Genomic DNA, 24,996 nt, shown 5'->3' with positions numbered 1-24,996 from the left:
GTTTGTGTATAAAAATTGCAGGTAAAAAAAATGGGCAGCATCCTCCCTTAAAATGCTGTTTTATCGCTATGTTTCCTTCCTGAACTACATCTGGAAAAGGACTTTAGGTATAGTCTGTGGCAACAGTTGCTAGGATGTTTGGTCTGGCTTTAGTTATCTTCGGTTTAAATACCGTATGTGGGACACGAGTAACCCCCTACATGTCCACAGCACTCTTGTTGCTTGTTATTACTCAGCAGCTTTGGTGTTCAATTTGAAAAAGTCATGATCATGATGAAAACATGGGAACTAGAAAATTAAAAATTGCTTGGTCAGATAAACCAACAGTAGGAAACTGTTTGAAATACTTTATCTTGATTCCTTAAGAGGAGGGAGCAAAACTGAAAGAAATGTCTCTGAAGATTGTGTATTTCTTCAGACAATTTATTATTTTCTTGTTGTGGTAAGAAATAAGCTCTAGGTGCTGAGAAAGAAAGCAACTTGGACTTTAAGAACTGCTCAGACTTCAGTGTCTGCATTGTTATTTTAACCCTGGGATTGTATTAATAAATGAGTAGCAGCAAATCAGCAAGGGCTTTAGCACCAGTGTCAAACTGATGGCATCCTCGGGCATCGTACTGTGAAGTTCAGAAGAGATCTTTGTCTGTCCTTTTTCATCATCATTTCACTCTGTGTCAGTGGGCTGTAAGTCCTCAAAGCTCGGGGAGTTCTGGTAATCCTCTCATAACTCAGTTTAGCTCTCCAAGCCTCCCCCGAGGACTGAAACACAATCGTCTACTGACAGAGAAACCTTCGAAAATGAAGGAAAGCGCAGAGTACAGAAGGTTTAGAGCTATTTATGTAACTCACACCTATGTGAAAAAATGAAGCGTATTCTGGCGTGCACTTAAGCACACAGTATCTAATTACGTTGGGAGAGAGGAGAATGAATTAGAAGCCTGCTGTGAGAAAACGCACTGAGGAAGAGTGCCTTTTTGGATGATGTTCAATACCGGGCTATACTTGGAACTGGCAGCTGACTGGAATGAGTAAGTCTGCCCTGGAAATGCTGTGTTGTGCTCCAGCCAATGGCGTCTGTTGCCATGTGCTCCAGGACAAACCACACAGATGAGTTATTCTGTAGATCAGGGCCCGCATGCAGCACATGCACAGACTCACTTTCCCTTTGAGCTGCACACTGTGAACAGAGCATTCAGTACAGAAAAACAAGAGACTTCTTGAAAAAGAGCTGTGGACGTGTGAAAAAAACGCCTTAGCCACATTAATAAACTTGACCCCTTTAAAGTGTGAGGATGGAATTAGTTGAATATCAAGACATGGCTCGGTAATATCTTCCTGATAAAAAATTGTGATATACAGTAGGACATGCTTCCTGTTACAGTACTGTTATATTCTTTCCCAACATTTGTCGCCAATAGCTATAAAAATGCTTTGTAAAATGTTCTTTTCATTGTACTGAATGGTAAAATATGAATGTATTTATAGTAGAGGTATAGTATAGACTGGAGCAAAAGTATAAAATGTGTTGCTTGACATTGGAATATTGGATCTAACGTGGTTTGATTCTGGCCTGTTATATGTTCAATGAAGATCTTCTTCTCTTATTAAGACTTTCATATATTACAGTAGGTTTAAAATATGTGAGATTATGACTGTACTTGCAGTGAAATGAGAAAGAGGGCTGTCATGTCCTTTTCTAGTTCCTTTCTTATTGCATACTATATGTGCTCATATAAACACTTCTCTGCCTTGGAAAGGGCTTTCTGCTGTGTTGTGCTTATACAATTTTTTTCCTGTTCACATGCAGACACAGCGTACACTGGCAGGGAGCTGTCATATTGGGGCCCAAGCTCAAATAATTCATGGTCAGAAGGAAATGCCAGCATATGGTGCAGTGGAAACCCATCTGTGAGGATGGAAAGAGCCCTTATCACAGTGTCTCATTGAAATGTTTCCACCTACTTGGCTATCAACAGTCAGCGCTGACTTTTGCACAAGTTGATTTTACAATAATGTGCAGAACTGTTACAAATAGTCCAAATAGGCAAAGTATCACACAGCACACTGCTACTTGAAAACCTTGAGAGACTACCTGGTGAAAGTCACCTCTCCCCTTGAATTCCCTCATTAATTATTGCCATACTCTTGCCATTACTTTTACGTTATTTGATGTGAATGTTGAACGTTGTTTTGCGCACAGCATTCCACTTTCAGTTTGGATGGAGAACAACACAAACATGCAGGTTTCATCTCCTGGATTGTTCTAGAGTCCAAGCTTTTTTGGTTGTCTGTCACTGACAGCTGACAACTTTTGGAAAGTGTAAGACTGAGTCTGAAAAAGGATCAGACGGGTTTCAGGAGCAACCATAGTGCATGTGTTTCAATAATTTGCCCTTTATATTTGCTTCTCTCCTTTCAGATGTTCTTCTCAAACATCAGTTCAGCCTTGGTAATGTACTTAATTTTGAAATGACCTCCTAATTTAAAATATTTGTATTTTTTTTAATTATCTGCAATTATTAGGTAGGAATCCTTCCAAAAGCGTCTACCCGTTGAGCCATGCATCTTGTTGTGTGCCACAATCACCGTTTTACCTGGCACCTTGAGAACTCAGGCCAGCTAATTGCAGGCCTACTCCTGGCAGCACTGAGTCAGCTTCTCACTGCTGCCCCCTGGAGGTTCCCAGTAACAGTTGGCTAGGCTGCTCCCGTGTTCAAAGCGAAAGCCTTTTCCACTTGAGCCAATTCGGAGACCCAGAACTTGATTTAACAAATGTGAAATTTCTTAATAGTAATGTAGGTAATAGGATTGATTGATGGTAGTGGTGTAGGTTTGTGAAAGCTAAGTCTTGAATTTTAAATTTTTAAGATTTTCCTTACTGTCTCATTAGAACACATTTCCCTAATGTTTTCTTAAATAATGTTTGTAAGGATATAAAGAGATTTATTTGAAAATATTAGAAAGATATAAACTAGTTTTTGTTCTCAAATAAGAAGCTGGTAAATTTTAAGTCATGATTAAGTAGTCCATTTTTCAAATATAGGCAATCTTCATATAAACCATACAAGGATAATCCCAGTCACATGGATAACCGAGAATGTACTAATTTACTAATTTGTTTGAGTAGGCCAAGGAGTGGTTTAAGTGTTGTCATTTTTAATATGGGTTCAGTCATCTTCTGTCCAGCTTAATGATTTTTTTCCCTCTCTAGAGCTAAGAAAAGGGTTCGTCCTAGATAGATGATGCTGTTTAAAGTGACGGGTTCTCAGTTAATGACCCACTGCCCTTAATCCTTCGTCTCAGTCTATGACAGTATCTACCACACCAGATGTTTCTATGAGCTGCTCTTCAAATGCAAATCTCAGTTGTAGGATTTTATCCATGAAACCCCATTACGGGCAGTTCAAGATGTGACTCTGAAAAGTAGTTATAAGATTCAACTGAAGATGAAGGGATGAAGATGATTGATAAAATAGAAAATGTGAATTTTGATTCCCTTAACAGCAGAATTTTAGTGCAACCTAGTGTTTTGAGACCTGTAAGAACTAGGTCAGTAGCACCACCCCACTGAGATGAATCTGCATCTGTCCTTTACAAAGAGCACACAAAGGTTCTATTGCCCTGCTTGGGTAGCAGTATAGTAAACTACAGTAGTGTAAAAAAACAGAACAGTATTACTTGCAAATATTCTGCCATTGCTGCAGCAAATCACTCTCATGTTTTATATCTTTGGTATTTTTTCATATCTTTTTGGCACTTTTCACTGAGCTGCACAGTCCTTGTACTATGATTGATCTAGTTTCCAAACCCTTGTTTGCAAACATGGCCTGAAATGAACTACTGTAGGTAAACTATGATAAGGACTGCAGATAGGTTTTCAGTAATAAAATCTTTTTAATTTCCCAAATCTATTAAGTGTACCAAGAATATCAGGCTCCATTTATCGTCGTCCCATGTACCTTTTTAATTCAACATATAATAAAACCATCAGACCAGATAATATAGTTGTGTGAGAGACCCACAGCTGATTATATTTATTTGTGCAAGATGTGTATTGAATTTAATGGATAGTTATCCTTCAAATGTTTGTACAACCCTCAGTATGGGTTACATGTTAGTATAATTCTGTTCTCCAATCTCTTACACTTGTTTCAGTGTATTAGAATGTGATATTTATATATTTTAGAAAATCTATTGCAAGCTTCAGGTTTTGAGTCTTGATAAACTGAGCAAGCTACATTTTGTTGACCTGTTTCTTCCCCGGAGCAAGTTCTTGTCTTTTGAAGTTTGTTTGAAGATCAGTTCTTGATGCATAACCAGGGTCTCCACGCCTGGTTCTGTTTAAAGCAGTGATACCAGGAGATCTGGTAAACTCTGATAACTGGTCAATATTGAACTGGTCACTGGTCAGGTCACTAAAAGCACGGCTTGACTGAAATCTGTAGATTTGTTTTCACTCCAGATATGGCCAGACATACTGTATGGATCCTACTCCTCCGGGATCCACAATATTCTAAAAACACTTTTAAACTCTTCAGTGTTTCACTCATCCGAGTGTAAATTGTTTGCTAGTATATTCTGAATACAAAGTAAAAATGTATGGGAGACATTAGAAAATTACAAATTATTGCATTAAGAGTCATAAATAAGTAATTGGACCAGGGAGATGGCACTCTCAGCAGAATGAGACGTTGGATAAACATTTTCATTTGGCCTTTTTGAATTTTAGGGATCTGTATTTTCAGTCCAGCTGAGACATTGTTTTGTTTTTTTTTTCCAACATATTGGCCACATGTGTTTCTTCTTTTAAGCTCAATGAAGTTTGAAGTGTGATAGCCAGGAACACATGGGGCTGAATCTGTCGCTCCAACATAAATCTAATTGTTCTGTAGTCTGGATAAAGCATTTAGGCATTTCTGATAAATATAGAAGACTAAGCACACGCATCTATTCCCTGTCAATTAAGTATGAGTACTGTATCCCAGCTGTATCAGACAGCCTTTCTTGTTCTGCAGAATTCTATGTAGAGTGCACGCAGTGTGTGGTCAGTAACTTCAGTTTCACTGGGGAAGAGGCAACGTCGAGTGACTGTCTTTGTGAAAGGCCTGCATATTCCACATAGAACCTGTAAAAGGGTGTTTCATATTGTGTTTTGGACTTTTTCTTCAGGAAGCAGAGGAATGTTCTGGATAATGATCAAGAATGCATCTGACGTCTGCTTTAATTTAGCTGTTAATGCTGTTCAGTCAGATAAAGTATTTCAGACATTTTACCAGGTGCTTGTCAGTACTGTTTGCAGACTTATTTCTAGTTAAATTGGTCTCTTTTGTTTTGCTTTTTCACTTGATGGTTTGAAGAATCCAGATATTCAGTGTCCCTTCATTTAAAAAAATCCATCCGTGACGGAAGAGCAGAAAGCAGTCTATTAGGCTTTCAAAGAAGGGAAGAGGGCCCAATTATTTGAATGAGTTCAACCGAGTTGTAAAGTATGACAGAGCTGAAACTGCAGTGGAAGGAGGGTATTTTTCAGGCAGGCCAATACCTGTTCCTCCTGCAGGGCTCTAAGCCTATACTCTCAGCCTTAGAGCAATTGGATTTTTAAAGAACGAAAGCCAAATTGATGGTGTTTTATCTTTGTGAAAGGGTGAACTTTTATTATGTTGAGAACACATTTGTGGGTCTGATATAAAAAGTTGGTTTTCTCAGTTTTCTGCAGTTAAGCCAATGGTATACTGAAGCATTATTACTGAAGTCTGATAATTGTTTTAATTGACTTATATTATGTGGTCAAGTTTTTTTATATTTTGACTTGAGCTATGAATCTCATTAAACTGATTCCACAAGTATTTTATTACCTAAGAAACAGTGCTAGAATTAGATCACCTCTCGACTTGTCCGATGCCAGGGAATGAGTTTGTGCCTTTATTTCATCAGACGGGACTGTCCTGTCATGGCTACAATACAGCTTGTGCAAAATGAAGCTGCAAGGATTCTCATAAAATAAAATGAAATCAGTCCTGTGTGGGTTTCAATGCCCTGGCATCAAGTATGTTATTGATCTTAAACTGAGTTTGCCTTTTCTGGTTTTGTAAGGTCTTACAGAGGGGAAAAGGAATTGTGAACTCCCACAGGTCAAACAGTGAAATATGTTTCCTTACTGGGTTTAGTCGATTCCTTTACTCTCTCAGTAAGCCACCAGTCTTCCTATGTGAATTACTGAAGGCAGCTAAACTGTATGTCTTCTATCTTGGCAGAATGACCATGACATTATGATTTCACTGATTTGTTCCATTTTTGTAGTCTTAGAATTGCAGCACGAGCACTGTGGGGTCTGTATTAGGATCCTAAGGCAAAGGGCTGTTGTACTTTGTTTAAGAAAATTGTTCAGGAGAAGGGACCTTAAAATTTGAAACTGGGATTGGATTTAAGAAATTATTTGAATATTTACTTTTTGCCTTTGAAAGCTACAGTGAAAGGTGAATAATACCTCCCTGGTTGACTATGGCAGCTAAGCTGCGATTAGTTCTTAGGTGAAATATGAAGCTCACGACCCTGTCCCTGTTTAATCCCAGTGTGGAATGAATTTAATCATGTTGTGAATGTCTCCATGCCCTGAGAAGAATTGGAACAGAATCTGGTCTGTCGATCCTGGATGTCCCAGTTTCACCTCTGTTAGTGTTATTGGTTTAAGTCCCTGTAGTAACATAGCAGACCTGAATGTGTCCATAGAAATGCACACCTTTTCTCTCTAAATGTATGGGACATTTCAGTAAAATAAAGGCCTGCCTTCCATAACCTTGTCGTCTTTGACTAAGACCTCCTCAGAAACTTCATTGGTGCTCCTTGCTGAATTCCATCATCATGAATACTAACATGATGTATTTGTGATGCATTCTTGCATCTTGCCATTTGCCTGTAATTGAATGCGACAGTGACGCTATTCTGGACAAACTCAGAATGCGGAAAGTTCAACATTCTATTTAATTGGGAAACAGACCAGGAGGACCAGGGAAATGTTACACATCAAGATGGATATACATAGTAAGATGCTGCAAAATCAGCTTTTGTTTTCTTTTTATAGTGTTCTGTCTTAGCCAATATTAATAGTATTTTTTTTAATGAACGCCATCTTAAATAGTAGAGATGACAGTTCTAAATAGCCGTCCAATTTATTCTGAAACTTGATTTGTTGTGGGTAAATGTTTGTCAGGATGTAGTGATTGCCCAGTTTGGGTACCTGCTTAGACCGTAGTTGTGACATACCTTTGTCAAACATACAGACAGAAAAATTTCCTTTGAAGTTATAGTGAAGGCTGACAAACTGGAAAATTGGCTACACAAGGCTGACACAGCAACTTTACTGGATGTATGTTCTGACAGCCTCTTCCATGTACTGTATGTAGCAGGTCAAAGAGGTTATCCTCTACAAACTTGCTTTAGTTGATGATGTGAGAATAGTAACCCATTTCTTGCTGATTTATTGTCTTCCAAAGAACAGGGATCACACACAGATTTTTTCTTCATGGATGATCTATTAGTTTTGCTCTGTTATCTCACATTAATTGGTAAAAATGAAGACATAATTAAAAGCTTTGCACTTTTGAGAACCAGCAGTCATCAGGATGATGTTTCTGTAACACTAAAGGCTTTGTTCTGATACCGGTCTGTGCTAACAGAAGATTTCCTTTCTGATTCTTGTTCCTAAAATGTCCTTTATTAAAGGTGCTCTGTTTTAAATACATGCCAGTTTTTTTCAGTAAAGAACAACAGTTCAGTTACTGAAATCCTCACCAGTGCAGTAGTTGTTTTATACCTATCATTCATCCATATACTGTAAGTCCTGATGCACATTGTCAGACCCTCACAAATTATACCAGGAATTATAGGATAATAATGTTTTCATTATGGCTTTACTTGACATCTTTTCTGCTGTGCCAGCCCCTGCAAATCTTTTTCATGGAAAGTTGATTTGTGTGCTCTCTGCTTTTCAAAAGAAAAAAATGGTGACATGTTGCTTGCTTCGCTTCAGTTGATTCGGTTGGCCTCAAAGCGTCCCAGATGGCATCCGGATCCATTTTGAAAAGGCCAAGGAATCATGCCCTGAAAATTGAGCTTAAGCCAGACTGCGTCAGCTGCTCGTACCCATTGCTATGCAGCCACCAAGCTGCAATATGCAGTAGCTTTATAGGTAGAACAATGTTTCTTTTGGAACATAAAGGGGCTCCGTTAAATCAGCCACTTACTCTGCTAATCTCACGCTGTGTTACCAGGCAAAAATGTTTTTTTATTATAGCAGTGACCCTGTAACTCACCGCAAATGTAGAGCTGCAAGCCTTATTTCTAAGAAATAAGTAGATGAGAAACTTAATAAGGAACAGGGTCGTTGTATGTTCAAAAACATGCATGCTAAACTTGTGAATCAAAGTCTTTTTAATATAGATGATTCTTGTGAATTGTTTGGTGTATTTAACCGGTTAAATATTCTTAATAAGTAGATGCTTTTTATGTTACATTTATCCCTTTTTATTTCTGGACTTGATGGAGATCTGTCATTGTCGGGAAGAAGAGATATTTCTCCTGTGACACTGACATTCTTAATTCTTTAATTTGTTCTGCATTGTACATATACAGTTACCCACAATTTATCCATGGCCTTACCATCTCCAGCCAAATTTGTTGTGTGGATGCTTGCTCTTAATGTTCATCAAGTTCAATGTTGTTATTTCTCCTTTCTTAAAGAAAATGAACACTGAAGGATAATAGAAAGCTTATACAGCAACACATTTTAATAAAAATCTGCTACCTTGAATATGCAACCTTTATTTCATATGTTTTTCAAAATGTGTTTTCGAAAAATGTCTGGATTCTGCAAATACAAAAAATGATCTTTTGTGTAATCTAAAAGGTGCTGTAACCAAGTTATCAAATAATTACACGTTTCTTTAGAGGAATTGTCCTAATATATTGTAATGCTACATGACCAGCAGCCATATCACTCTGCAACTAACAATTGGCAACCCAATGAAGCTTAGCAGGTGTGAGCCTGGTCAGTACAACTAAAGTTGATGCTGGAAGAGATGTTAGTGGGACCAGCAAGGGGTGTTCACCCTGTGGTCTATGTGGGTCATAATGTTCCAGTATAGTGACAGGGACACTATACTGTAAAAAGGCGCCATCCTTCAGATGAGATTTAAAACCGAGGTCCTGACTCTCTGCGGTCATTAAAAATCCTAGGGTGTTTCTAAAAAAAAAAGTAGGGGTGTAACCCCAGCATCCTGGCCAAATTTCCCATTGGCCCTTACCAATCATGGCCTCCTACTAATCCCCATCTATGAATTGGCTTCATTACTCTGCTCTCCTCCCCACTGATAGCTGATGTGTGGTGAGCGTTCTGGCACACTATGGCTGCCGTGCATCATCCAGGTGGGGCTACACATGGGTGGTGGTGGAGGGGAGTCCCCATTACTTGTTAAGCGATTTGAGTGGAGTGTCCAGAGTGTAAGCTATTATTATTATTATTATTATTATTATTATTATTATTATTATTATTATTATTATTATTACTATTAATAATAATAATAATAATAATAATAATAATAATAAACTTGGCACATCATAACTAAGTAGTTCTGAGCCACTTTGCAGACTAAGCAAACAGCTGATAATGGCACATTTTAAGATAAATTGTATAAAAACTAAACCTAATTAGTGTCTGGCCGTTGCTTGCTGTAGTATTTTAAAATCAGGGTTGCATACCTTTAGGTCTGAGGGCTCTGGCAATGCCTGTGCTTGTCTGCCGATGCAGGAACAGGTTCTGACAGTGCCCCGGGCTGCCACCTGCAGTGAACAGCGTTAAACACAGAGCAAGTTCCTTGCAATGGTCAAGGCCAGGCCAGAGGCCGAATTAGTGCAACACAATAGAGTCAGTGGGGCATTAAGAGTTTAAAATTGTTTCCTTTTGTTGTCGCTCAGTATCCCAGGCTGGAAACACTAGTGTTTGGGGTTTCATCGTAACAACCATTAGAAATCTCATGCTTGCTGACAAAAGAAAATTGATACTAAAAATGTATAAAGCTTTGCATTGTTAAAATATTTTGTTGGAAACATATTCATTTGAGCTTCTTACACTAGAAAAAGATCTTTAACGATAACAATCTGTATCTGACAACATATGAAGTACAAGATTATCTCTTTGAAAATATTACATTTTTACTGTTTATGATAATGTTTTGCTCTAGATGACTATGGTCCCAACTTATATCTTATTAAAAAAAAATGTTTTTAAAGGGCATTTTTCGCACATCATTTAAGAGATGGAAAGGATTCTAGACACATTTTCAAGGATCTTTAAATATCCTTCTTGACATATTAGCTACTTGTACTGTCTGTAGATTTAATACTGTGTTAAGAATTAATTGACATTTAAGGGTCACTGTCAAACGATTTATACATAAGAAAATATATAATGTATCACAGTGAAAGATACTGTAAAATAACTAATAGCACAAGCCAGAATGCCACTGACTCCTATTTTAAACAGAAACACCAATAAGCAGATTTAGGACTCAAATCAGGGTTTTAGCATAATCTTATATAAAAAGACTCAAGATGTTGACTCAAGAGTCTTTTTGTTGCACATACATTTTTAGTCTCTGTGACAGAGACTGCAATCCCAAAGTCACACTAATTGATGTTTCTCAGTGCCTCAGCTGTAGCTCTCTAAGCTTCTGCCAGTCATTTTGCAGTGTCTTCCTCATAGACTCAGCTTCTGAGTTCTCTGTACCTGCAGTTTCTGTAATGCTGACAAAAGGAAACATTGTGACTTTGTCGCCTCTGTCTTCTTTTCCATGATGTTCCTGGGGTCCCTGTGCCACACTATCCTGCACATTATTCCTCTCTCAACTTCCAGAAAACCTCCCAAGGTATGTACAGTAACAGGCCTACACCAGCGTTCATTATCTCGCCATATTTGAAAAAATGTACAGTCATTGATCAAGCAGCAGTGATGTCATTGTCACTGCAGTAATTGTAAATGTGGGAACAACTTGTTCACTTTTCAAAAACAAGTTGAGGAAAAAACAACTGCAAACACGTCTGACCATCAACAATCCTGTGAAATCTGGAAAAAATTACGGGGGGCAAGGGGCTTAAGGCTGGGACAGTGGTGTTATTTTCACCAGGTGTCTGCAGTACCCTTGCAGCGATGCAATAGCACAGACACTATTAGCCAGCAGCCATATCACCCTGCAACTCACAACTGGCAACCCACTGAAGCTAAGCAGGTGTGAGCCTGGTCAGTAACTGGATGGGAGACCTCCTGGGGAAAAAAAATGTTGCTGCGGGAAGAGGTGTTAGTGGGGCCAGCAGGGGGCGCTCACCCTGCGGTCCATGTGGGTCCTAATGCCCCAGTATAGTGACGGGGACACTATACTGTAAACGGGCGCTGTCCTTCAGATGAGACATAAAACCGAGGTCCTGACTCTCTGTGGTCATTAAAAATCCCAGGGCGTTTCTCGAAAGGAGTAGGGGTGTAACCCCGGCGCCCTGGCCAAATTCCCCCCTTGCCCTTACCAATCATGGCCTCCTAATAATCCCCATCTATGAATTGGTTTCATCACTCATCTCTCCTCCCCACTGATAGCTGATGTGTGGTGAGCGTTCTGGCGCACTATGGCTGCCGTCGCATCATCCAGGTGGGGCTGTACATTGGCGGTGGTGGAGGGGAGTCCCCATTACCTGTAAAGCGCTTTGAGTGGAGTGTCCAGAAAAGCACTATATAAGTGTAAGCAATTATTAATTATTATAACGGAATAACATTACCTGACAATAAATTACCTTATTCTTCAATAAAATTTCAGTGCACCTACAACAAAAAAAAATGTCAAGAAAATGCAAGAAAATGACCAACTTGTGAGGAATGTGTTGTATTTATAAGTGATACATTTCTTTTTGATGTTCAGTATATGTCATCTTTTCCTGATAAATCAGTGGCCTTGAGGTTTTAAAATTATTGGTTTTGGATTTATTTGTTTTATATCTGGCCTTTCCTGATCCCACTTGAATTCTTGCCGTCACCTCCGGTATAATGGCTTGTTCGTAAATCTGAAATCTGACATTTTATTTAGATGTTAGAATAAACTGGTTGTGAAAACTGTGGTACCATTTCCACCGCACTGCAGAGTAAGCCTTGGATCTATTTGTGCAAGCTCTGTCTTGTCACCGTCAGCCACACGGCGAACAATTCTGTGGGGTACATACTGTATGCCCAGACAAGCAAATCAAAGAACCTCCTTGAGGATCTCAGCGGCATTCTTGAACTGATACTCAGTGGGTCTCTTTGTCTTTCCACAGGTGTTTGCCTTTGACTATTGCTTTTGGTCCATGGATGAATCAAATGTTACAAAATATGCAGGTGAGTCATTCATTTTATTACAGTGATAGTGGCCAGGAAGAATTATGAGTTTCATGCCATGAGAGCAGTTAAATCTTTTTTTCCCTGCAGATGTATGTAAGTTCCACATTGGGAGCAAATGTTCCTAAGCACTTCCTAATTGTCCTACAAAAAAAACTTTTTCCTACTTTGTTGTTTCCCGTTTGATTTAATTCACTGATCTCTGTATGTTTTAAAGGTAGGTGATAGTGGGTTTCTTTTTGTTTGTTGATGGCTATAAAGGTTGTACATGAAAGAAAATGTTCTTCTCAGTCTTTTAAAAGAAATTCACCTACAGAACACCAATCCGACTTGTAAAGGTTTTTCTTGTTTTACTTGTAAAATGACATTTGAGTATTTGGAAGTATTTTCTAGATCTCTATACGGTATGTAGGATGCATCCAAATCATAGCATAGAATGCACAGGTGTTTAATTCTTACAGTATGTAGTCTGAACTGAGCAAGGTTTTTTTTACCAGCTTTTCATCTAGTTGGCACTGTATTGTTGCACAAGTATGGTTCACAAGGATTAAGTCAGTTAAACATGTTTATTGAGTGTTTTACTCATAGTAAATCATGCTGAACTTGTTTGGCTGAAGGCCAGCCTCATGGATATACAGTATGACGAGGAAGCTACAGTAGGACCCCCAAGCAGAGTGAAAAGTGCGCAAATGGGAGCTTCAAAGGTGAAGAGGGAGTGGAGGAGGGATGCAAAAGATGAATGTGAAGGAGAGAGCTGTGTGTATAGTATCATAGTTGTTTTACATGCAGGAAATGACATTGGGAATGATTATGATTAACGGCAGCTGAGGCAAGTTAAACTTGGCTGCTGTCACCCCTCCTGGAGTTCTGTTGTAAAAGTCTGGAGTCTGGAGTAACATAACAGCTCAGGTGTGGTCAGTCACTGCAGGCTTGGGCCCTGTCACGTCCATTCTGAGTCTAGATGAGTCTAAATCCAAACTGAATGCTAGCTTCCAGAAAGTTCATTCCGGTGGCTCATTGTTTGAATCCTAGCTGGTAGGGTGTGGCACAGTGGGCAGTTGCTCAAAAAGCTGACGACTGTTTTAAGGGAAAACAGATGGCCCTTTTTCAAGGGGACTAATAGGACTGTGAAACTCCTTGAACACTGAAATTTTTCTCTTGGGTATTCAAAAGGCTGCCTACAGTCTTTAGCCAAAACATACTGAATTAAAGGTAACATCACAACAACACTTGCAAGAGTTTTTACCAGTGGCATCTATAATGTAGCTAGTGTGATTCAGCAACCCAGTAACCTCTAATTTCTGTATCTCCTTTTTATGCTTTTAAAAATGGACTAAAAACGTTGCTACTTTAATTTATATTTTACAGAAAATGTAAGAAAAAGTGATTATTTAAAATTAAATTGAGAAATTGGTAAGTTAGAAGTGTCCGGAGACAAGGAATAAATCTTATCAAAGCATTATAAAGCTTCAACATAACTCTCCTTAATTTAAATTCCAGTTTGCTATATATCCAAACAGCATTTGGTTTGTTGTTTTCATGTCTTCACTGTGTTCTACTGAGGAGGACATAGGAGAATCTACATAAACACCATTCATGCACATACTCCACCCATGTGATAGTATACTGTGTTTTGCTGCTTCCTGTGTGGATAACGTGTTGACATTAAATTTCATTTGCCAGATGTCTGCCCATTCCGTGATTTTGTTGTTTTTTAGCACTACATTACATTATTTCTGTTTGCTTCTCCCACAATTTTTATGTGCAAATGTACAGTAACTAGTTTTCTAGCTACATCAGTCTCAGAATCATTGATAGAAATTTAAGAAAGAATAAGGGGCCTTAAACAGATCCCTCCTGGTTACATTTCCTCAGATAGAGATTATGCCTTTTAAGTTAATTTACTGTTTATGAGCCAGTTCTTGAGACATGTGCCTGGATTACCTTAGGATCCCCACAGCTTTCAGTTTGCATATTAATGGTCTTTGTTGCTTGTTCAAAGATGTCTTTTAAGTTAGTCAGACAAGACTTTCCTTTTCCTTTCCTAAATCCAACTCGACTGTCTCTGAAAATTATTTTGCAAATAGTCTTCTGGTTTAGCTCTGTTTTCCATAATTATACCTGACTGTCACCCTTTTCTGGGACACATAATATGCAGGTCAAGTAAACACACAGCTATGGGTTGCTAAATGTACAGTGTTTGCTGTGGGTATCCTAAAAGTATAGGTTAGTAGAATATGTGCTGTCTTGTGCAAAGGTGCCACTTTGAAATTAAAAATCTGTTTTTTTCCAGATCAGTTCAAATGGAAAATGCCAGCACTGATGTAAATGTCTGTTTTGCAGGTTGGCAGCTTCTAATAAATACGGATCAGAAGCTGAACCTTTTCTGACAAACACATGAAAATAAATCCATTGTTTCACAGTTGAATAAATTTGATTCCTGCCGATTCTTTAATCTCGGGAGCTCAGCTTTTCTGTGTCACAGACAGATATTGCTTTTTCATGAGGACATAGGGACAGTAACTGTGTCCTTGGATGGCTTAATGCTGAAGGCAGTGCTGTTATAGAGATAGAGATTCCTGCTTGCTGGGAATGATTAACTTTGTACACAAATATTCTTTAGTTTTTCCACCTTTGGTCTTGGGTTTTTGTTCAGCTGAAAGACTGACCTTTGAACAGCCCACTCTGTTGGGTGACAGGGAGAGTCCCATTCTTCCTCCATTAACTTTGGAAGTACTTTACTAAATTATCGTCCACGTCTGACCTTTCTTATATTTCGAATTCTGACGCACGAGGCCTTAAAGTCATGTGGTTTAAAGAGCATGCAGCACCGAGCGCTGATATATTTCAGTTCAGAATTTTCACCCCCTTCCCCCAAGTGCGTTAATGGTGCCATGAGATTGTGCAAAGAGGCCTACAGATGTGTTTCACAATGCCAGCCAGTTCTTTATTTATCAGCTGGTCACTAGGAATGATTTGCATTGTTTTCCTCCTTCACTCTAGCAGCCAAAGGGTGTCTGCATGTCATTTTTTTCTCCCACTTCTAGATCGTGTTAGTGGGACTGTCTGCTGTTTGTTCCCATTCTTGAGCAGTGTGCCTACGTTACCCCCAGCTTTCCGTTTAAGAATTAACCTCTTAGGAGAGACCTTGGCAAAAGATTTCTGGATATCTATTCCGAAACATGCCTGAATTATCTGGCCTTCCCACTGAGATGGAATACAACAGATGCTATTATGACCGCCAAGCAAAGCTGAGAAGTGCTGACAGGATGTGAGACTGCCTTTGTTTGTAAAGGTGCCCTGTTTGACACCATTTTTATTTGTGTCAATGAGAGTTTGCAGTGGCCTGTTCCCTGTAGTCCCTCGTTAGACCTCGTACTGTAATTTTAACATGAGTCTGCATGTTCTCTCCCCTGTGTCCCCTGGGGTTTCTCTAGGTCCTTTCTGTCCTCCCTCCTCCCAGAGACACATTGGACAGGTTGGACTATATTTGCTCTATTACACTGGCCCATTTATGGACTCTTTTTTTCAGGGCACTTCATGTGTGTATGTTGTAGAGTTGTGGATTCTGGTATCAATATTCCAGCGCAGGAAGTTAAGACTATTTTTAACAGCTGGTTCTGTATTTACCAATCATTTTTAAACTCCTAGAACTTGGGTGGTCTTAGCCATGCCACCAAACTGAATACAGTGGTGTGGTGTTTTTCTCTGAATACAATGGCGGTGGTGTCTTTTACTTGTTTAGTTTAATGACAAGACCACTTTAGCTGATCCTCTGCATCAGTAAGAAGTCCCCCGGCTGCCTCTTCCAGTATCTGTTTGCTAATTCTTGACAGCTGAGGTGAGAGCAGTGCTAAGAGTTTACTCTCTCTCTTCCCGCTGTGATTATCGTGTTAATCTTATTATTATAGTGCTGCTCTAACCTGTTCCATGCCTCTGATCCTCGTTAACTGCAATCAAAAGGTGCACAATACAGTAAGCTGCCAAGGAAGTAGACCCCTTGCATTGGAAAAGTATGAATGTTGGGAACCATTCTAATGGGAACCATTGGTAGGGGCAAAACTTTGTGAAGCTGTGCAGGTAGAGCAGGTAATCCCGTTGTAATATCTGTAAGTAATCCTAAGTGTGTTGTTGAAACTGGCATAAGGTAGTCATGTGTACATATGATTGAAACCAGGAGTCATGAAGATAATGCTTATAAAAGAGCAGGAACCATGAAAACCACCAGTTTGGCTATGAAATTTTATTAACCTTCACCAGTCTTGAGAACAGTGAAAGTGCTAAAAGTTCTTTTATTGGTGCTTTTGTGTGTCGGGAACATCAATATAAGATTTTTAAGGAGTTATAAAGCAGTGCCTTTTCAGCTGCTTTTGAAATGGGATTATCTTAGGTTTCTTTACAGTCTTTATGTAGAGGTTCAAACTGGGAGCTGTGTCATTGTGTGAGCTACAGAGGAATGAACAGAGCACATTTAATAAAGAATGAAGGAGCTCCATGTTTCGGCCTTTCATCACATCTTCTTCAGGTCTAAAACGGCTAAACCCTGGGAATAATAATACCATTTCACATTTTCTAGATCATTAAAAAGGTTGCACAGATCTTTGAAATGTAGTGCTTAGATCTTTTATTGTATTTAGAGTCAGCCAGTTTATAGTCCTAATTTGTTTTAAATGTGGCGAGTTTGATTAATGACTGACCAAGTTAATGACCAACTTTAAGACAGTAAATACAAGCCACTTGGTTTTTTGAGTTCTTTTTTTATGTGCTGAGAAAGATCTGAAGTCTAAATATTTGAGAAATGTCAACATATGTCCTCTGAGGTGTTATTCTGTTGTGTTTAATAATTTACTGCCTTATTGGTTTAAAATTTTACTGAACCTCAGATTCAGCCAGCATTTTCACATGGTGTAGAATTGCATTCACAGCTTATCTCCCTTATTTTCAGGTCAAGAAGTAGTATTTAAGTGCCTTGGAGAGGGAATACTTGACAATGCATTTCAAGGCTACAATGCCTGCATCTTTGCCTATGGGCAAACAGGTGAGGAATGGTTTCTTTTAATGGTTTATTATATTGACTTTCCTTGATGGCTTTTTTTCAGCTGATGACACAGGGTAAAATCTTGTAAGAGTCTTGTATGCACTGCAGCAGGAATTAAATATGACTGCAAAAATGCAGGACAGTGATTCCACAGTGGAACAGCACAGCAGTTTCACAATAAAAGGATCAGCACATGTGTGCTTTGAAACGGTCTTGCAATATCTTAAACATGTTCCTGGCGGCAGGGATGAGCTTGTGGTAAGATGCTCAAAGTACCCACTAGATAAATAGTATTTTCCTGGCACGAAATCAGCAAAAATGAAGAAAAAAACAAACTGTGTCTGTTCTTTCCTGAAACTACAGTGTTTTGTGATTCTTTGCTTTTAATTCTGGCACCTTGAACAGTTTACTGTGCTCCCTAAAGCCAAAACACATATATTTCATGATTTCTGCCTGGAAAACTGTGAACATTGCTGTGCTGCTTCCTTGTTAGAAGGATGAAAAGTGAAATACCATTAGCCTGAGTCATTTCACCAAGCTTGGATTTCACTCCATCAGGTGTTACTACCTCTTCTTATTTCCTGAAGTAATTTTAGGAGGAGAAACAGGAAATGTACATTATACATTACTCAATGTAGTCTAAGTATACAGTTAGATTAAGTCATATCTGGGGATTGTACAATGTTACATCTTTTTTCATTATACAAGGAGCTGGAAACAACAGCTTTGTGACCTCTTACTGCTTCCATTTACCCTGGTGTCTGGTGTTGTCATTGCAGGTTCAGGCAAGTCCTTCTCTATGATGGGCAATGGAGACCAGCCAGGCCTTATTCCCCGTCTCTGTTGCTCTTTGTTTGAAAGGGTTTCAGAGCAAGACAGCGAATCACACACGTTCAAAGTGGAGGTTTCCTATATGGAAATCTACAACGAAAAAGTGAGAGATCTGCTGGATCCTAAAGGGTGAGTCAGCTTAAACTCGCACACCCACAGCCTTTACTGGGGGGAATAGTATGATATTTATTTACTATTTTCTATTTGGAGGGTATCTCTCATTACCTTTGTGAACTTGCGTTTTTTGGGTTAGGCTTCACATTGATAATATCTCTATACCGCATTTGTTTTTTCTTGGGATTTTTTCTGTGAGGGGAGGATAATGCACTATAAATAGAAGAGAACAATGCCCTGTTCTCCAATATACCCAAGCTGAAATAATCCTACCCAGGTGGCACCCCCCCCCCCCAGAAAAAATAAAATACTGCCGTTCTTGCTCAGATGACAGCTCCCTCCCTGTTCAAGCCACTGTAAATGTGCCCGTCTCGGCAGACTCAACCCGTGTTTTTATGCCGCCCAGGTGCCTAAGGCAATATTTTTAGTTCCGCTGCCTCTTAATTTCAGTCTGTTTTGATTTAAGGGCAAATTGTAGGTAGACCAGATTGGGCAAAACCAAAACACAATTCAAAATCTCTGTTTGGCAGGAAGACAAAAACAAAGAACATGCAGCCCGCATGTGTCAGAGACTGCCAGGTGCCATTAAAAGAAAGGGAGTATAGGATTCTGTTTCCCACCAGTTTCCAAATCTTCGCAAGCTGGCAAAAAGCTGCCTTACAATCCTCATACTTATTTCCATGGCTGAAGGACTGTCTATTCCAGCATTCAGTTGAGTGTTCACACCACGAGGACAAAAGATGTCAGCTGCTGTCTTTAACATATGTTTGACAGTTTGAAATAAAATTACAGTTTTACTAAGTTAACGATGAATGTCTTATTTTTTGTGCTACTCTGCAAATAATCTATGTTTCTGTATATAATGAATATCTGTAGTTCTCTCTACAACCTACAGAAATATTATATTTCCCCACTATTGCATTGGTCCCCTAAGAACAGGGTTCTAGCCTTGAATAAATGAGCAGTGTTTGCTGTTCTCCCTTCTCCTAGCCCCCATATCTAACCCCATGTCCTCTCCACATGCTATCTCTTTTATAGCTTTTAGCTAAAACTGAGATACCATGAAGTAGTTTCACATTTTCGATTTAGCAGAGGTCGCTGGGGAAACACGGTTTATCATGTCCCGACAAAAAATCACTGCGGTGCAGGAAGTGTTCTTTTTGGTTCTGAAATGAAATCTAGATTCAGAGTGAAAGCTGGAGCTCCTTTTCAGTTTTGTGATCGCACTACAGATGCAACGAAAGCAATTTTATACACGTCGGGGAAGTGACACATGTACTCTTTAACTGGATGTGTTACTCAGAAGTGCTGCAGGTGTTTTCTAAGCACAGGTCTGAAATGAAATCTGGTCTCTGACATGTCTTTGTCTGAGGCTGTCCCATCCCCTTCAACAAGGCCTGGGTGGGTTGTTCAGCAACGGTACAGCCTAACGTATCAGTGTTCTTGCTGCAGTAAGATCAACAAGCAACAGATATGTCAAGGAAAGAGCCATTTGAATACTAGGAACCCTGTTCTGGAGGAGCGGACCTGGAGACCTCAGCAGGTGAACAGGAATGATAGACAGAGTAGGGGCAGTCTGGTAGGGGGAGTATACTCTCACAGCTCAAGGTGGAAGCCTATGTAAGTCAGCTCTTGTTTGCCCAAGAGCCTTTGCTTTGCTGCATGATAGCTTTATCTGAAAGCAGCTGTTAGCAGTGAGCCTCACACAGTTGGATGGTGACTTGTGTGTTTTGTAAAATAGCAACATTCCCCAGGCTGTACCACTTTCCCAGTACTGAGAAATACAAGATCATGATCCGAGGAACCCAAACAGTTTTTGTGGAGACAGCATCCACGTTTTTTAAATTAAAATTGCAGCATCACTGCAGTTTCCTGTAGTTGTGGAATATTTGTGTTTGTTCTAATTTTATTCCATTCATTCTTCTCTTCTTTAAATCCTCAGTTGTGAAATAACACAATTAAATAAGTTTGATTTTCAGAAATAGGAAAGCCCTCTTGGATTAGGAGTTTATAGTATAGAATACACTGTGGAAAACAGCTGGAGAATTTCTGCACCTGCATGGTTCGTTACTTTAAGAGAATGTTTTTAAAAGAAGTCAGTTTGCTTAACTTCTCTGCACTGCTTAAAGAACTTCAGGCTAGATTTTTGAAAGCTTGGAGGCATGTTTCTGAGACACTTTGCTTCATGAAAACATTCATTTTCTCTCAAGGAGATTTGCTATAGCAGGTCATGAAATGTAATTATCACACTGTCAAAATACTCCACAGATGAAACATTATATTTTTTCTGATTTCCTTCTGCTTTTCAGCGTGGGAATGGCCTTTAGTTGTCCCTTTCAGCTCTTGCACTGTTGCACACACCCCATCAATTCTCTGTAAAAGTGCCATGTAAAAAATCATTCAACTTCACTGTAGCCTTCTTTATTACCAAAAGAAAACGGATCAGATTGAAAATCAAACCAAGTATCTGGTAGTACATTTACTGAACATTCCAGCAATTCTTGACAGATAGACTGCTGATAGACTGGCTTGAGAGGTAGTTCCTCCAAATTGCATCCAGCATATTACTTCTTGAAGTGCTGCCTCACATTACACCTTCCCTTTCTTAAAAAAAAACATGCACAGAATGAAAAAAATAAGTGTTTAATGTGTTTCCAAACACATGAAGACCGGTTGCTTTTCAATCCCAAATATCTCGACACAGTACAGCTGAGCTGCTGCTTTTCCTTGATTCAGAGCGACAGGTAGTGCTGGCAGCCCTCTACTCTGCTGTCTTAATCACACAGGCAAACTGATAGAACTCCAGCAGTACGTGTTTGATTGTGATGGCAAAAGATGGGATACTTGTGATTTGTGGATACTTTTTTAAATTTCAGATCCTTGTGCTCTTCAGCTGTAGTGCAGGTTCTTTGTTTCTGTGCAGCTGGCTGTAGCTTTGGGAGTTCCCCCTAATCTAGCCACAGGCATTGCCAAATAAGACAAAGAGGGATTATAATATGGATCTTGTTTATAATCTGGCACGTCTGCAGTGCCACAGACTATCACAGTGGGTAGCCCTTACATAGTGATGGTAAGTACTCTGCTTGATTTAAACCAAAATTTCTACCATGAGAGGAGAAAAAAGCTAAATTGCTTTGCTGGTCTCGCTGTTCTCCCGACCCTGTGAAAATGTTCTGGGATGTGCTTGCAGAGAGTGCAGATGAAGCATATGACAAGCACATATGCCATGGGAGAGAGAATTAAAATGGAAAGGGAAACAAAAGGGAAAGAGGACCCCAAATATGTGCGACCATGATTGGTAGCAAGGGGAGTTTTCAAAACGTAAAACCCAGCAAAGTGCTTTCATTTAAGTGAGTGATTGCAAATGCTCATCCAGAGAGAGAGCATAGCTCTGAAGTCTTAGCCCATCTTGTGGTGATGTTGTAGTTCTACAAGATTATAAACACATATGAAGGGTCACAAGTCCTTTTCCTGAAGGACTTAGTGGTGGGTCATTTTACCATTAGAAGAGAAGTGGTCTTTGGAGTAACACTTTACTCCCAAAACACATCAGCCCAGCTGTACCTGAGGTATTTGACCATGATTCACCCTTCAGACCACGCCCAAATCTTGCAGGATGTTTGGGGTACAGGACAGCCCTCTGTCAAGAAGCTCACAGGTGTGCTCAGTGGGAAGCAGGTTGGGTAAATGGTGGCACAGCCACAGTGTTCTCTCTGAGACAGGGGAATGACGCGGCACTGGGTCAGTCAATCAAGTTTATTCTCGTACAGCACCTTTCAAAACTGAGGTTTCTCAAGTCACTTTACATAAATGATACAATAAAAGACAGTACACTATAGAGAATATGTAACAAAACCTTATATAATTGTGAAATTAAAAGAAATAGATGTGGGATTGAAGGGCATCAAGAACAAGACTTGAGGCAAGATTTAAAAACGTCAGCTGAAAGTGTGTTTTTAATATGGTCAGGTGTATTCAAAGGAAGGGGGGCTTCCGCTGAAAACGCGGTCCATTAACGTGCAATCACAAGTCCTTGGAAAGTTTAAGGGGCCTAGAGCCGGTGGAATGAAGTGAGTGAATGGAGGCATGTGGGGAAAGTAACTCTTGAAGGTGTGTTGGAGATAGACCATGCAACTCCCGCGGGCCTCAGTTGTGTGCAGCTCTGTGGAATGTGAGAGTTCTGCTTCTGCCAGCTGCTGGTGCTGACTCACTGCAGGTAGCTTAACACAAGTATCATTATCCATTATCGGACAAGTCAAGTCATCGATTAAAAGTTGTTCACAGAAGAAATATCCAAACCCAGAAGTAGTGTCGATGTTGTTTATTTCTTGAATTTTTTTCAAATAAAATCTGACTTAAAAATATTTTTGTGAGTCCCTTAGCAGCCAGTGTAGCCAATAAAAAGCTACATGTATTAATATATGTGATGTAAATATTGCGAAAAGACAGGTCTTAGGACATTTTTGGCCCAAGTCACTTCACTGAACATCTGTTGCTAAATGCTGAACAACTGTTCCTTTCAAAAAAGAGCTAACAAAAGCACAGTGGAGAAATAAGTGTTGCAGCTTGTTTTTGTACAAATTAAGCAAACATCTTTGAGGTAGAGCAGTGGTAGTGACTTTGCTGCCTCGTGATTTTAATATGTGTCCATCTTTGTTTTATTCTAGGCCTAAGGTATTTATTGTCTGCAGGGGAATCTGAATCAAAGCAAGTTTGTTTTTGTTGGATGTAAATCTTTCAATAGGGTCAGTTCCTGTATATGTACTTACAGTTTTAGAAAAGCTGTGAAGCTGGAAATTCAGTGGACAGGTTTCTGATTGTTTTTAGGACTGTGGGAATGGAGAACTGTGGTCAGATGCCCTTATGTACCAGATTGACAGTAAATTTAAAAGGTGCTTAAAAGGTGCTTTCAGATTAAAATGTAGTAAACATACTGTATATATAATACGTATGCAGTGCTTAGTTGACCATAGCTTATGCGTCAGTTTACCTTCTTTTCTTAAGCGTCAGCATGATTTTAGATGAAAAATATGGAAATAAGAGAATTCTTTAACAGGAAATGGTACAGTTACTTGACAAACATCAAACTATGCCTATGCGTGCACACACTTGCATAAGGAGACATAAATACAGCATGGATCATTTGTAATACCACTATTGTCTAATTCATCTAATTTAATAAATATTGTTAAAATTTACTTATCACTGGTACAACTCTCAAGCACAGCTGTTATGGATATTATATATCAATCCAAGAGTATTGTTCCATACCTATTATGTGATTAGAATGAAGTGATTAGAAAATGGATGGATGGGTTTTCTGAAGTTCCTTGAATCTTACACCTCTTTTCACCCTACAGTTAAACGTTCTATGAAATGTTTATATCTCATAAGGCTAAACACATATGCAATGCTTTCCTTTAAACATTTACTATAACTGTGCTATGATGGAGAAGTACTCTCTAAAACACCTCCATCTGTACACTGTTTGAATCTTGTACTAAAATGTAGACTCATTCTCTTGTGTGCTGGTACCACATTGTGTCCTGAAGCAACACATTGTCCCTGTAGTTATTTCCCTGAGCTCTGTTGCCTGTTCTCTGAAGAGCTTTTGGATATGGGTTATAATGACACAAACCACTGAAGGAAGGAGTAAACCTGTGTTTTTAAACACTTTGAAAACTCTTATTTTCTTACAACATCTGCTTTGAACACCAGAGTGTTGTTTGCTGTAAAACATGCATCAAGAAAGCTTGACATAAGAGACCCTCTTTGAGTGTTTACCCATAAATACTGTAAATGCACTTCATGCCTGAAGTCTCATCAAGGGGGTGAGAACAGGGGTGGTAGTGATTTTTTCCTCAGCTCACATACCACCCAGGAGAGCAGTGTTACAAAAATATGAGGATCAACTCACATCAATTGCCCTAGAAATAAAGGAGAATAAAGTTTCAGAGTAATTATGGTTTGTAGCATTTGAAATATTTCTGATTTATGTCTCCAGATTCTGTATTTACCCATGAAGAAACTATTATAACTAAATAATAGCACCAGACAAATCAGATTACTGTCTGGAAGACTGAGTTTAAGACATTTTGAATACAGACACCTAATATATTTTGGCCTTTTCATTACTATAGCAGCAGTATCACTGAAAGCTGCAGGGGGCTAGCTCACACTCGGGGTGCAACTTAATTTGGCTTTTTGGAATAAAAGATGCCCATGTAAGAACCTGCAAAACCATTAGTGGATATGTCCAATGGGTTTTAAATACATTCCTGAATTGAGTGTTAAAAACTTTGAGATTAACCAGCAGCAGGAACTAATTAATGAAAGAAAAACAGTTGTGTTCTTTGTTAGTTAGTTTTACATTGAAATGCAGATACTGTGTCACAGTTACAGTCAGCCTTATGTGCTGCAGTCCTGTAACAGAGGTTCAAATCTCATTCACAGATCACATTAGGAGGTTTTTACAAATCTGTGAATGTCTTGTAACATAACAAATCCTCACATTTTCTATGGAATTGCCAAACCCCTGTAAGAACAGCTGCATTGCATCAGTAGAGCAGCCCTTATAGTTAAACTGTGCTGAATCTCTGTC

At 39.2% G+C, this 24,996-nt stretch overlaps 1 protein-coding gene across 7 annotated transcripts in view; it reads left to right on the top strand.

The window, feature by feature from the left end:
* The window catches only part of kif13a (kinesin family member 13A), a 98,741-nt gene that overhangs the window by 23,986 nt on the left and 49,759 nt on the right, over positions 1 to 24,996 (top strand). For 4 of the 7 annotated variants that reach the window (XM_069194961.1, XM_069194960.1, XM_069194963.1 and 1 more), the window contains exons 3-7: positions 10,910 to 10,922; positions 12,352 to 12,412; positions 17,358 to 17,450; positions 18,230 to 18,410; positions 19,848 to 20,015. In XM_069194961.1, the coding sequence (XP_069051062.1) occupies positions 10,910 to 10,922; positions 12,352 to 12,412; positions 17,358 to 17,450; positions 18,230 to 18,410; positions 19,848 to 20,015 (516 nt within the window). The remainder of the gene's footprint in view (positions 1 to 10,909; positions 10,923 to 12,351; positions 12,413 to 17,357; positions 17,451 to 18,229; positions 18,411 to 19,847; positions 20,016 to 24,996) is intronic. The other 3 variants (XM_069194966.1, XM_069194965.1, XM_069194962.1) reach the window with 1 other exon arrangement.

Source organism: Lepisosteus oculatus, chromosome 10 (genome assembly GCF_040954835.1).
Source record: "Lepisosteus oculatus isolate fLepOcu1 chromosome 10, fLepOcu1.hap2, whole genome shotgun sequence".
Taxonomy (NCBI): Eukaryota; Metazoa; Chordata; class Actinopteri; order Semionotiformes; family Lepisosteidae; genus Lepisosteus; species Lepisosteus oculatus.
Note: the sequence above shows the minus strand (reverse complement) of the source record. Positions and strands in the feature narration are given on the sequence as shown.